At 38.8% G+C, this 15,425-nt stretch overlaps 1 protein-coding gene across 4 annotated transcripts in view; it reads right to left on the reverse strand.

The window, feature by feature from the left end:
* Window positions 1–15,425, reverse strand: part of NRDC (nardilysin convertase) — a 98,838-nt gene that overhangs the window by 49,539 nt on the left and 33,874 nt on the right. For 2 of the 4 annotated variants that reach the window (XM_050802660.1, XM_050802662.1), the window contains exons 2-3: window positions 2,872–3,160; window positions 76–209 (exon numbers count right to left, since the gene is read on the reverse strand). In XM_050802660.1, coding sequence (XP_050658617.1) covers window positions 76–209; window positions 2,872–3,160 — 423 coding nt within the window. The remainder of the gene's footprint in view (window positions 1–75; window positions 210–2,871; window positions 3,161–15,425) is intronic. The other 2 variants (XM_050802663.1, XM_050802661.1) reach the window with 1 other exon arrangement.

A 15,425-nucleotide genomic window follows, 5' to 3' on the forward strand; every position in this document is an offset into this window, starting at 1 on the left:
TTAAAACATTGGGGAATATCCAGTTCTCCAAACCACAATCTAACCTGTTCTGTGATGTTTTAATAGGTGCCTAACCTGCTTTCAGCTCCAACTACCCCATAAAGATTTCTTGTCTCGACCAGCAGGGTTGAAGACATTTTTGAATAAGTTGACTTAAACCACAGTCTATCAGTCAGCTTTGACCACAGCAAAAACAGGCTCTGCGATTGCTAGAAAAGAAATTCATACTTGAGAATTTTCTACCTAAAAAATTCATACCTGAGAAATTCATACTTGAGAATTGAATTAAGAAAGCCCTGAACAAATCTTAATTCAATGTATATTATATTTAAATTTCGATCTTTTTAATTTATCAAACTTTTAAAATCAAGAACAACTTCTTTTGGAAGGAGGAAAATGGAGAGGGATAAAAAAGATGCCTCAGAAAAGTAGTTAACTTCTTAATTAGGTAAATGTTATCCAAAAAACGATCAAATATTTTTCTTCTCACTTCCTTTATTAATTCTCATATTTACCTTAAACAAGGTTCACAAATTTTTCAAATGAAAATTAGATTATAAAACCACTCTTAAGCCACCTCTTACCAAGGCTAATCTACTTTATTTCCTTTTTTCAGAAAGTTATTCAACAAATATAAACATCTACCACTTACGATCATGGGATCTTTCCTTTCACTCGTGAACCCATTGCTTCTGAATCAAAACAATTTGATCTCGTCTTCAAACTACTTAGGTTCCACTGTCCCAGTAGGATAATCCGTAAAATTAGCGGTCAATATCTTATAAGGATTATATCACACTGAGTTATCAGAAAAGAAAGGTAGCATCTAAGCCATTTTAAAAATGATCACTAGATCCTGCTGCTAGAAAAGATCAACTTAGAATTTGATCTACCTAAGCAAAACAAAAAGGGGTGCCAAAAAGGCTGAACACACATGTTCATTTGTCAGAGGTGTTCACAATTGCTGTGTAAATCTAAAGTATGCTATAATGTCTTGACATTTAAAATGCCTGTCAAAACAATTTTTAATTGTTGTAAAATGCTTTGTCAGTTAATAGGACATATAAAGAAGTTGGATCATGGGAAAAGCTACTTATAGATAGATGGAAAGATATAGAAAAAAATATATAGATAAGAAGTATTCAGTTAAGAAGTTATAACATGGTCAAGCTTAGAGCTAAAATGGGCCTCAGAATTTTATATTCTTGTTTATGGTCAGGCTTAGAGCTAAAATGGGCCTCAGAATTTTATATTCTTGTTTTAAAACTGAGAAGAAAAAAAAGAAAATGAAAACACCTAAAATCATGCAGAAAGACAGGAACAGAGCCAGAATTAGAACCCAGGTTTCCTGTCAGTGTTCTTTTTGTTTTGTGACTTTTATAATTTCTTCCTTTCTATTAATGCTCTATTTGGAATTATGAGATCTATTTTAAGTTAAAAGTGAATCTATTAATTTCCAATCTGTTCATAGAGACCTTAGCATACAGACTATCAAGTGACATATATATATACCTTTTTTCCCCCCAGTGTTTTGGTGTTCATCTCTACAGCTTTCCAAGTTAAAACTATTTAATACTTGGTCTATCATGCTACCCAAAAACAGGATCACTAATAATCTGAGTAGTAAACAGCAAAAAGTTTCTTAAAAATATGACTCAATCCAACAACTTAGTAAAAAACTGGTACAACTCCCTTTTAAAAAAAATAATTTTTTCCAAGATGAATGACTATTAAATCATATCTACTACTTATACCTCAACTCTTCCCATCTTTAAGGGTGACCGCTTTTCTTCTTTTTTTTTTTTTTTTTTTTTTTTGAGACTTTTTTTGAAACAAAGTCTCACTCTATCAGCCAGGGTGGAGTGCAGTGATATAATCAAGGCTCACTGCAACCTCAGCCTCCCTGGGCTCAGGTGATCCTCCCGTCTTCAGTCTCTCAAGTAGATGGGACCACAGGCATACAACACCACACCCAACTAATTTTTTTTTTTTTAATGTTTTAGGGAGACAGTGTTTCACCACATTACCTAGCCTAGTCTCAGAACTCCTGGACTCAAGTGATCTGCCCATCTCGGCCTTTTTGTATGTAAACTGTACCATGTTGAATATATTATCAATATTCAAGAAACTAGCTTTAACCAATTTTTGCTGGTCAATTCCACTGTAATGGCTCCAAAAATTATCCTCTGGGTATTCCCTACTATGAAAATAGAGATATTCTTCAAAAGATATTAAGAAATTCTCCCTATCAAGCCTTATTTATCTATCCACTGATTGTTGTTACATATTAAATAAGCTTAACTGCCCAGTTTCTATTTCAACTCTTCCAAAGTATTTGTCCAGACCTTTGCTTTCCCATATAGAGAGCTAAACCAAACTCAATTATCTATATAGAAACTACCCATACAATAACTCTTAGAGCCCTAGGCCCATGTAAAGATTTCACACTAGCCCCATTCTTTTCTTCTTCTTTTTCCAGTCTCACCAAGGATAACATACTCTTATTTCTCTAATCCAGGCTAGGAATTCGACAGCTCCTCATCTACCAGTATTTGTTTTTAAAATATATAATGTATACAAATACACATAAATTCAAATAACTCTGAGTGTTGCTTACCTCTGAGAGATACAGCTATGGGTGATTTTTATATTTTTGTTTTCTTTACATTCCATTAGTTTATATAATGAGCATTTATTACTTTTATAATTGGAGCAAAATGTTTTCAAAATGTAATCCTGATACAGAATAGACCTTTACTAAAGACCAAAAGATAAGTATATACTTCCTTTTTGCCATTAAGAAATAAAGCTTGAGTTTAGAAGTTATTCCAAAGAATTCCCAAATTAGAAGAAAACAGACATGACTCGCACCTGTTTTTCAGTAGTTTTTTTTCTAGCTTCTGCCCTCTCTTCTAATTCTTCCAATTCATTATCCTCAGTATCAAGATCATCATCATGTTCATCATCAAACTCATCTTCATCATCAAAACCCTCTTCATCATCATCTTCTATTTCAGCTCCAGAATCTTCATCATCATCTTCGTCTTCTTCCTCCACCTCCTCTTCTTCTTCATCATCTGTTGTATTTCCTGTTTTACCTTCCATATTACTTAGGTCTGAAATCAAAAGCGCCTGCAAGCCATTCTGTAATTTGATGTATCTGGAAAAAAACACACACACATTTTGATTCAGCTGTTCTTTACACCAATACAAGTAATCAGCTTAGCAGAATTAAAAAAAAAAAAATCCAAGTACAAGTATACACACACACACACAACTAACACTATTTGTAAACTAATAAAATTGGTTGCTCTGGAGAGGGAACCCCAAAAGCTAATCCGTTTTTGAACAGCTGGAGGGAAATGAAGGTAAGAACACTTCATAATATATGCTGTTTGTATTTTTAAATTTTGAACTACATAAATATACCTATTCAAAAAACACATTTTAGTAGTTAAAGACATACAACTCACCACTCAGCCTCCCCTATTTCTCAGTTTTTAAGTATTTAAACATTCTATCATATCAGAAGTCTTAGCCTAAGATAAATGTATCCCTCAATATACAGAGCAGTCATGTCAGCTTAATATTAAAGCAAAATCACACAAAATTAAACTGTTGCTTTTCTTTTCTATAAAATATTTGGTATATCAGTCTCCAAAACTGCCTTTATGAACTAAAAAGCAGTTACATCTCTATGAAAATGAAATCCCCCACAGACTGGTAGCACCGCAGGAAGATTATTCTGCTTTTTTTTGAGACAGTTTGCTTTACTGCCCAGGCTGATCTTAAACTCTTGGGCTCAAGTAATTCACCTCAGCCTCCTGAGTGGCTGGGATTACAGGTATGTGCCACCATGTCAAGCTCCCGATTCTTATCTGCAAAACTACTGTGCCAGTTTGATGACTAGGTATCTATTACAGACCACTCCCATCTCCCCCCCCCCTTTTTTTTGAGACAAGGTCTCACTCTGTTGTGTAGGCTAGAGTGCAGTGGCACGATCTCAGCTCACTGCAGCCTCGACCACCTGGCCTCAGGCAATCCTCCCACCTCAGTCTCCAGAGTAGCTGGGATCACAGGCACAGGCCACCATACCTAGCTAATTTTTGTATTTTTTTAGACAGTGTTTTGGCATGTTACCGAAGCTGGTCTTGAACTCCTGGGCTCAAGCAATCCACCCACCTTGGCCCCGCAAAGTGCTAGGACTACGGGCATGAGCCGCCGCATCCAGCCCCATTTATACTAATTTTTTCATGTATTTACTCAATAAGCATTTATTTAACACCTTTTACATATCAGATACCATGCTGCGTTAAGGATAAAAAGGGTAAAAACAAAATTCCTCACCATCAGGCATTGACTGTCTAATAATGAGATGAGCCAGTACAATACACAATGACAGAGACAAACACAGAATGTAAGAAAGAAAGAAGCAGTCAGGGAAGGCGTCTAAGACAAGGTACACTTAAGTAAATCCTTGAAGATAAAAAGTCAAGCAAAAACTAAGAATAACATGCAAAGAAAGACAAGGAAGAGAACCTCTGGCCTAAGATAGAAGACTGAACACTGGAATTTATCTACCTTCCATATAAAATAATCACATTTAGAGCTCAGGAATTCAAGACCAGCAGGCAATGTAGCGAAACCTCGTTTCTACAAAAAATACAAAACAATTAACCAGGCATGGTGGCATATGCCTGTAGTCCCATCTACTTAGGAGGCTGAGGTGGGAGGATGACTTGAGCCCAGGAGGTCCAGGCTGCAGCGAGCCCAGATCGGGCGACTTCACTCCAGTCTGGGTGAAAAATGAGACCCTGTCTCAAAAAATAATAAATAAATAAATAATAAGCCGGGCGCGGTGGCTCATGCCTGTAATCCCAGCACTTTGGGAGGCCGAGGCGGGCGGATCACAAGGTCAGGAGATCGAGACCACGGTGAAACCCCGTCTCTACTAAAAATACAAAAAATTAGCCGGGCGCGGTTGTGGGCGCCTGTAGTCCCAGCTACTCGGGAGGCTGAGGCAGGAGAATGGCGTGAACCCGGGAGGCGGAGCTTGCAGTGAGCCGAGATCGCGCCACTGCACTCCAGCCTGGGCGACAGAGCGAGACTCCTTCTCAAAAAAAAAAAAATAATAAAAATAAAAATAAATAAATAAATAATAAAAAATAATCACATTTAAGTGATAGAAAAAAACGTTATTTATTTATTTATTTATTTTTGGTTTGTGAGAATAAAATCATGATAGACAGAAAACAGGAAAGGACAATGTTAGCAGATCACAAATTTTTAGAAATCATTAGAAGACATGTAAATTTGATCAGATTAATGGAGAAAACAGCAGAGAAAACCACAGACCTATAAACATGTATTTAGATACTGGTTCTTCCCAGGAAACCCTAGAAAAACTCTAAGCTTCAGATCAATAAATAAGAGCAAAGAGAGCCTCAGGGCAATAAGCTCAATTATTTAAACCGGAAGCAATCCAAGTCTACTGACAGCAGAATAAAAAAACTGTGGTATATTCATATAATGAAAATTTTCTTCACAGTGGAATATTGTAACACAGGGAAATACAGAATTCAGCCACAAACTACAACAGTGGTTAATCTTAAAAACATGAGTGAAAAAAGCAACTCATGAAAAAATACTATATGAGTCCCATTGATATAATGCCAAAAAACAAGTGAAAGTAAACGGTGTATTATTTAGGTATACATATATATATATGTGTGTGATAAAACTTTTTTAAAGCAAAGGAATGATAAACACAAAATGCAAAACAGGGCGGGGCACAGTGGCTTTCGCCTGTAATCCCCGCACTTTGGGTAGCCAAGGCAGGTAGATCACTGGAGTCCAGGAGTTCAAGATCAGCCTGGGCAACATGGCAAAACCCCATCTCTACAAAAAATACAAAAATTAGCTAAGCATGGTGCATCTATGGTCCCAGCTACTCCAGAGTTGAGATGGGAGGATGGCTTGAGCCCGGGAGGTGGAAGTTGCAGTGAGCCAAGTTCATGCCACTGCACTCCAGCCTGGGCAACAAAGCAAAAACCTGTCTCAAAAAAAAAAAAAAAAAAAAAAGCAAAATACTTGTTGGGGTGGGAGGGCAGGGCAACATGTAAGGATACAGAGGTATTAAAATGTTCGAGACTACCAGAAGTAGGTCCTAGTTCTTAAATTGAGTAGTTTTGGATTTGTCATTCACCACTTCCAAAGAAGCTGTAAAGGCCTTCATTCTATAATAAGTTGGCTAGTCAGGCCATGTACTTCTGTGCCAAACAGTCAACTGTAGGAGACAGCAATATGCCACCTCAAAATATGCCTCCTTGGCATAAGGATTGTTGAACTGAATGCAATTAAAAAGCAGATGCAGGAAAGCTCTCTGCCCTCCACTTGCCTAAAAGCAGGACGTAAATTTACTCAAAGACAAAAAAGGTTAAAAACAAAAAACAACAAAAAAACCCATCCCCTTTCTACCGTGGAAGAACACAAGTTAACCACCAAATACAACTTTACATCTGTATTGGTCTGGATACGACACCAAACGAATCCACATTAACAAGTTTACTAATTATGCTTTGCCTGCCATTATTTGCCTTTCTACAAGTTGCTGCCCCTACAAACTCAAAGTCCTTTTTCGCTGTCTTGACATTTTTCTAAACATTTACTGTTCTTTGTTGAAGATACTATATAAGCTGGAATTAAAAGCCAACTCATTCTCTGAGTATCTCCCATATATTTATGAATTATACATGTTAACAAACTTATATTTGTTTTTCTTTTGCTAATCTTTTGTTAGAGAGGACCATTCCAAATAATAACTTACGAGGGTTGAAAAAAAAATTATTTTCCTCCCTTACACAACCCAACAGCAGGACAAGTTAAAATCCAAGAGCTGTTTTCCAAGAATATGAACAATCTGTCCAGAAATAAATTCTAAGATGAATCTCAGAGACGCAGAATCATAGAGAAGCAGAATTTGAGGTAGTCCCAATATCTATATCAGATATCAACTCAGGTTGGGGAGAAAAAAAAAGCCAGGAAAGGGGAACTGTACTTGGTCTTTGTAAAGTGCATTTTTTTCCAGCTTAAATTTTTCGTAAATAAAAAGAACAGAAAAAAATCTAAAAATCTACTCTCAAAATAATCCTATGCATTCTACTTTCAAAATAAATCACAATTCTGATAACGTCTCATCAACTCCACAGCTATTTCCATACTGCATGTTGTCGTCTTGTCTAATCTCCTAACTCTGTTTCCATTTTCACCTCAATAACCTGGCTACACCTGCCTCCACCACCACCATCCACGCCCCCCTCCCCCACCACCATCTACTCCCCCTCCCCCTCCACACACCTCAAGTCAATTCTCAGCAGGCTAAGTAAAGCAAATGAGCCCTGCTATGTATGGGCTAAAATGTGTTCCCCCAAAATTCCTATGTTGAATCCCTAAACCCTAATACCTCAGGGTATGATTATATTTAGAGACAGGGCCTTTAAAGAGGTAATTAAGTTAAACATCTGGCCTCTAGAGTAGGTCCAAATCCAATCTGAATGGTACCCTTAAAAAAATGAAGAAATTTGGAAACACAATGGTACACCAGATATGTGTGCACACAGAGAAAAGACCATGTGAGGAGATACCAAGGAAAAGGCCAACCACAAGCCAGAAAGGCCTCAGAAGAAATCAGATAGGGCCAAAGTGGACGGATCATGAGGTCAGGAGATCAACATCATCCTGGCCAACATGGTGAAACTCCATCTCTACTAAAAATACAAAAAAATTAGCCGGGTATGGCGGCACGTGCCTGTAATCTCAGCTACTCGGGAGGCTGAGGCAGGAGAATCGCTTGAACCCAGGAGGCGAAGGCTGCAGTGAGCCGAGATTGTGCCACTGCACTCCAGCCAGGGCGACAGAGCAAGACTCCATCTCAAAAAAAGAAAGAAAGAAACCAAATAGGCTGACAGCTTGATCTTGAACTTCTAGACCCCATAGCTGTTATTTAAGCTACTCTTTCTTTGATATTTTGTTATGGCAGCCTTAGCAAACTAATACAAGGCTATTTCCCTTTCCAAAATTCATCATTGGCTTCCCACCATACTTAAAATCCAAAATCCTTACCGTGGCCTATACAATGCTCAATATAATCTCGTTCCCCTTTACCTCTCCAACCTTCTTTCCCACTACTCTTCCTTCATTCTGTTTGCTCTGACCAAATGATTTTATTGTTGTTTCCTAAACACTGCCAACAGAATCTCAGTCCAAAGCCTTTGTGCTTGCTGTTCTTTTGGTCTTAGGGGCTCTTGACCCAGATAAAGTATTTGCCTGACTGCTCTACCTCTTTCAAGTCTTTCATGAAATGTCCCCTTTTGACCCGGGCGCTGTGGCTCACACCTGTAATCCCAGCACTTTGGAAGGCCGAGGCGGGCAGATCACTTGAGGTCAGGAGTTCAAGACCAGCCTGGCCAACAATGGCGAAACCCCCACTCTACTAAGAATACAAATATTAGCCTGGTGTAGTGGCGGGAGCCTGTAGTCCCAGCTACTCAGGAGGCTGAGGTGGGAGAATCACTTGAACCTGGGAGGCTGAGGTTGCAGTGAGCCAGGATCGCACCACTGCACTCCAGCCTGGGCGACAGAGCAAGACTCTGTCTCAAAAAAAAAAAAAGAAAGAAAGAAAGAAAAGAAACGTCCCCTTTTCAGAAATGCCTTCTCTGACCACACTATCTAAAATAGCTCTTTCGCCCATTTCTATTCTCTTTTATCCTGCTTTAACCTCCTTCGTACCATTTATCATTACTTGATTTTATTTTCTGCCTGCAACATTAGAATGTTATCTCTGAGGACAGAGCTTTTCTTTCCTTCACATCTATATCCTGGGACAACACCAGGCATATATATACCAAACATTTAAGAAACAGATGTTGAATAAACAAAAGAATGTTAATGCCTGGAGGGGACCTGATATATAGTAGGTACTTAATATCTACTTAATGAAACAAAATATGAGACAAAATCTAACATCCGGTTTAAAAAAAATGAAAGCTATGTGTACGACATGTATACATTAAATGCATATAAAGGTACAACAATAGAACTAAAAGTATGCAAACCAAATGTATGGTAATGTATATCTGGGGAAAGGAGAAAAAGTAAAGAGAGGTACAAAGATCTTTTACACTTTATAATTCTTTTTTTTTTTTTTCAGACCAAGTCTCACTCTGTCGCTCAGCCTGGAGTGCAGTGGTGCGGTCTCGGCTCACTGCAACCTCCACTTCCCAGGTTCAAAGTGATTCTCCTGCCTTAGGCCCCCAAGTAGCTGGGACTACAGGCATGCACCACCGCACTTGGTTAATTTTTGTATTTTTAATACAGACGGGGTTTTCACCATGTTGGCCAGGCTGGTCTCGAATTCCTGACCTCAAGTGATCCACTGCACCCAGCCGACACTTTATAATTCTTAAACTTTTTCAATCTTTTGTAATAAAAAAATTCACTTATGATTTGGACAATAAAAATGATTTTGCAAAAATACAAAACTCACTCCTTAGCAAATTAAGTACACATAAAGCCCTTAGTTTTATGGAGGATCACTTCTATAAATCAACATCAAATCCATTTTAAGACAGTCATGAACAAAATGTCCTTTATCGTCACTACTATTCAATATTGTATTGGAGGTCCTAATAAATGAAAAAATATGCAAAATGTACATAAATAAAAAATAATTATGAGGTACAAATATTGAAAGCTAAAACAAATCATTACAAAACATATTATTACCTAGAACAAGCAAGAGAATTACCAAAAACAAAACCTAAAAACTATTACTACTAAACAGAGTTCAGCAAAGTAGCCAAAATCAAAGAACTATAAACAAAAATCAGTAGCTTTCCTATACATCAAAGATAAGTAAGATTTTTTTCAAATCCCTTTGGCCAAAGCAATATAAACTATAAAATGCATAAACATACCTAGTAACAAGAGCTCACATTTTAAATGTATTAACTTAAACGTCTTAACCCAGTTAATCTTCACAACAATCCTAATGAGTTGTTACTCCCATTTTATGGATAAGGAAACTGAAGCACAAAAAAAGGTCTGTTATTTGCCCAATCTTATTGTGGCTTCGCAGGGACTAGTCAGTCCCCAAGTAGCATGACACTAGAACACATTCTTTTCAATACCACTAAACACAGCCAACATTAGGAAAACTAGAAAACTTTACAGGTGAAATAAAAGACCTCACTAAACAGTCATACTATATTACTGGGTGGCAACATCCAATGTTATAAAGATACCAATTCTTCCTCCAAGTTAATCTATAAATTCAAGGCAATTCCCATAAAAAAAACCCCAACAAGGGCTGGGGGCGGTGGCTCACGCCTGTAATCCCAGCACTTTGGGAGGCCAAGACAGGCGGATCACGAGGTCAGGAGATCCAGACCATCCTGGCTAACACAGTGAAACCCTGTCTCTACTAAAAATAAAAAAATAAAAAAATAGCCGGGCGTGGTGGCGGGCGCCTATAGTGCCAGCAACGTGGACGGCTGAGGCAGGAGAATGGCGTGAACCTGGGAGGCGGAGCTTGCAGTGAGTAGAGATCACGCCATTGCACTCCAGCCTGGGCAACAGAGCGAGACTCAGTCTAAAAATAAATAAATAAAACCCAACAAGATTTTTTTGTGGAACTTGACATACTGATTCTAAAATTCATGTGGACTAAAACCCACAAAAATGCCAAGAACATTTTGAAAAGGATGGCCGGGCACGGTGGGTCACGCCTGTATTCCCAGCACTTTGGGAGGCCGAGGCAGGCGGATCACGAGGTCAGGAGATCAAGACCATCCTGGCTAACACGGGGAAACCCCGTCTCTACTGAAATTACAAAAAATTAGCCAGGCGTGGTGGCGGGCGCCTGTAGTCCCAGTTACGCGGGAGGCTGAGGCAGGAGAATGGCGTGAACCTGGGAGGCAGAGCTTGCAGTGAGCCGAGATCGCGTCACTGCACTCTAGCCTGGGCAACAAAGTGAGACTCCATAAAAAAAAAAAAAAGAAAGAAAGAAAGAAAAGGAAGAACAAGGGGAAGGAACTGCCTTACCAGGTATAAAAATACAGACTTTAGGCTGGGCGTAGTGGCCCACACCTGTAATCCCAGCACTTTGGGAGGCTGAGACAGGCATATTCCTTGAGCCCAGGAGTTCATGATCAGCCTGCCCAACATGGCAAAACCCTGTCTCTACTAAAAATACAAAAATTAGCCAGGCGTGGTCGTGCATGCCTGTAATCCCAACTACTCTGGAGGCTGAGGCACAAAAATCACTTGAACCCAGGAAGCAGAGGTTTCAGTGAGCCAAGATTGCACCACTGCACTCCAGCCTGGGCAACAGAGTGAGACTCTATCTCAAAAAAAAAAAAAAAAAAAAAAAAAAAAAAAAAAAAAACTTAATAAATAAAAATACAGACTTTTAAGGTGACTGAAATGAAGCTGAACTACTAACAGGTACACCAACAGATCAATGAAAGAGAATAGGTTCTAAAAACAGAGCAGTGTATATAATACTGTTACAATGCCATTTACTACCACAACTCAACAAATGATGCTGAAACAACAGGCTATTCATTTAGTGAGGAAAAAATAGCCATGTCTACCTTACCTTCAACACTTACAAATTTCAGATTACTTAGAGCTGAAACAGAACAGGGACACCTCTTAAGGGCCTGTGGGCCCCTAAGCATAGAAATAAAAGAAAATCTTGAGTTCTTTCAAGGGGAATTTCTGGTACCTAGCCAGCCTTGGAAAGTAAACATACAACTTGATAAGCAAGTAACAGTAACTTTAAAATAGCCAAGGAAGTTAGAGTCATGAGAAAGTTTGCTTCCCTACAGAAACTAAAGATAACATCTCAACATCTGTCTCTTCAGTTGTTTTTCAGAAACCTGCAAAAGGATCTGCGGGCACACAGACCTCAGATAAGGAGGAACTGGGGACTGAACTCGTCTGCTATCCTGATAAATTTACCCCTGCCTTTAAAAACTGTTACCTGCAAATCATCTGGGAGGTCAGAATTTAAGGGTTAGTCACCTGGTCCTCCTTGCTTGACACCCTGTAAATAAACACCATGCCTTCCTTCTTACCAATGCAAAATCTTAGTGTGGATATCCGGTCTTATTGCACTGGGTGAGCTGACTCCGGTTTGGTTCTCTAGACATTGGCAACCAAAAAGGGACAAAAGTCTGGAGTAGGTGCCTCATCTGTAGCACATATGTCCCTGGCCGCAGCCACCCTTGGGCCCAATCCAGCAGCTGCCTGAATTATTTTATTCAGGGACAGATCCGTGTATTTGGCGGGCAATCAGACACCGTTGGCCTGTGGTGCTCTACTTTCACAGCATTAGAAACAAATCACCTGAGAAGACGTCTTTTGGTAAGTGGTGGGTTCATGGGTGATAGCCCCATAGTATTTTTCCTTTCAGCAGGAAATCTGGCCTTGCTTCAGCAAATCTGGGCTCTACTTCATCAGAATGCATTTGGTGGGAGATACCCCAAAGATGAAGACTGAAACCTTGAAAACTTGCAATTTGATTGTGATTTGCTTGCTTGAAAATCTAATACTTAACACCTGGCCAAGGCATTAAAGGTTTGTCACCTAGATTTTGTGACAAACTTTTAATGCCTTGGCCAGGGTTTTGTTTCATTTGAGAAACACAAGTTCTATTTCCTTTGTAGCCCATTAGGGTGTATTCTGCAGAATTGGGGCATTTTTAGATTAGGGTCCAAGGAAAAAAAAAAAAGATTTTTTTTTTAATTGCAGTAATGCTTGGCCACAATATTCTTTAGACTTCAAAAGAAAGCCTGAAAAGGGGAATCTTTAAACTGGACCCATAAATTTTAAAATAATCTCGGGCATCTCTCTAAACAATTGATTTTACAAAAAAATATATTTTCTAAACAAATTTTACAAAGGACACTTAATAGTGTCGTGACTAGCCTTGAGAATTCACTTGACTAAATTAAAGAACAAATATCTCACCTAAAACAAGGTTAAAATCCTTTGCAAGCTCAAAACTGCCTGCTTTAGATCCCCTCCAGGAACAGCAGTGGTAAAGCACTGAGGCTCCCTGGGTTGAATTCCCAGCCAGGAAACACATCAGTTTTTGGTTTGATATTTGTGTGACTTTTGCCATTTATCATTCCTTTTTCCTTCTATGGGCAGCTTTTGATTTCCTGTCCTCCGTCTGTGCAGGGGGCAGCCTACAGGTTTTTTGGTATGTTTTTTGGTACAGGTTTTGTGTGTGCATGGTCAGCTGAGAAACTGAAGCTCTAGAGAATATGGTCAAACAGAAATGTGGTCTGTACTCCATTTATGGCTGACAAAATTTTCCTTTCTTTAAGCTGTCTTTGGGGCAGCTCTGAATCTTGTGAAAACTGCTTTCCACCTCTTTCGAGACCTCACGTATCCTTGTTGAAGTCATAACCCTGGCTAAGCCTTCTTAGTTTCATGGGGGAGAATATCTTTGGGGTGAAAAAGAGTTCAAAAGCCAGAAATGTCAACTGTTTGTCCCAGCTAAAAATCTGACAGTAAGAGATTTGAAAGGATATTTTTTTAAGAACTCTATAGTGAAAAGTCTAATTAAAACTAATATTTAGGCCATATTTGTGTGTGTATGTGTATATAACTATATATACAACTATATATAAAGTTGTATAACTATATATACATAATTATATATAACATATATGAGGCTTTAAAACTAGTTTATATAGTTTTTTTATATATATAGTTTTATAGTTTAAACTACATATATAGTTTTTTATAGTTTTATATATAGTTTTTTTATAGTTTTACATAGTTTATAGTCTTTTATGTGAGCCTCCGCACCTGGCCACTTTTCTTATTTTCTCTGTCTACTACTGGCTTAGCAAATTCTATGTGCTGCCCTGGGGTCTTAAATACTCCAGGTGATCACACTGAACTATAAATATAATTGCCTTTTTGTTATGCTTCCTTGCGGACTTTCATCCTCCCAAATTAAAAGAGCAATTTTATAATTAGAATTTCTCAGACGTTGACAAGACAGATAATCTAAAGATATGTCATCCGACCCAGTTAATAGAACAATAATACTGAAGTTCCTTCAATTGTCATATTCTGAGGGCCCCTTTCAGAATATTACGTAAAAGAATTCCTGGCCAAGCACGTTGGTTCGTGCCTGTAATCCCAGCACTTTGGGAGGCTGAGATGGGTGGATCACAGTGTCAGGAGTTTGAGACCAGCCTAACCAACACGGTGAAGCCCCGTCTCTACTAAAATACAAAAAAATTAGCCAAACGTGGTGGCGTGGGCCTGTAAACTCAGCTACTCAGAAGGCTGAAGCAGGAGAATTGCTTGAACCCAGGAGGCAGAGGTTGCAGTGAGCCAAGACATGGCACTCCAGCCTGGGTGACAGAGGGAGACTGTTTCAAAAAAAAAAAAAAAAAAGAAGAATATTATACAAAAGAATTCCTTTATTTTGGAAGTCCCTTCACTTGAAGCTATCTCAAACAAATTTGCCAGAAATCATGAGACTCTGCCTCTATATAAAAGGCTTACTTGATTTTGCCTCTTGAGGAGCAACAGCCCTACTCCCTCCTTAGAAGCCTACTCTCTAAACATGTCAGAAGTCCCATATCTTAGCTCCAAGCAAATTAACTCATTAAAAGTAAACAAGTCCACATACTCACTTTGGGATCCACAAATCTATTCTTGCCCAGGTACTAAAAAGATGGAGGTGGGTTATTTCTTTGGATGGACTTTGTTACTTCGGTGGGGAGTGGCGTCCTATGAGGTGAGCACATGATTAGAAATCTCTCCCTTACTTTAGGAATTCTTGCTAAGGAAACTTCAGCAGCAATAGCTGCCTAGCAGAAAAGAATTAATTCATTGGCTCAGGTGTCTTAAGATAATAGGATAGCTTTAGATTACATCTTAGCCAAGCAGGGAGGAGTGGGTATGGTAGTAAATACCACATGCTATACTTATATAAATGAATCTGCTGAGGTAGAAACTCATCTAAGATAAATTAGAGAACAAGTCACCTGGTTACAACAGGTCTCCCTGTTGGTCCCTAAGGACTGGTTTTCTTCTTTATTTTCTTGGATTCCTCATGGAATACAATTCATGTTTTCTGGATTGCTGAAGTTACACATATCAATCTTGCTAATTTTTCTTGTGCTTTATATCAAAACCAAATGTGTGTTAAAATGTAATAAGGCAGTGACTAATACAAATAAAGACAGTTCAGCACCATGGTGCCATGCCTGGGATTCATGGATACTTTGAATTCTGTGCTAGAAACTTACTATCTTCGGCCCAGGGGGCGGTGGCTCATGCCTGTAATCCCAGCACTTTGGGAGGCCGAGGCGGGCGGATCATAAGGTCAGGAG

This window comes from Macaca thibetana, chromosome 1 (genome assembly GCF_024542745.1).
Source record: "Macaca thibetana thibetana isolate TM-01 chromosome 1, ASM2454274v1, whole genome shotgun sequence".
NCBI lineage: Eukaryota > Metazoa > Chordata > Mammalia > Primates > Cercopithecidae > Macaca > Macaca thibetana.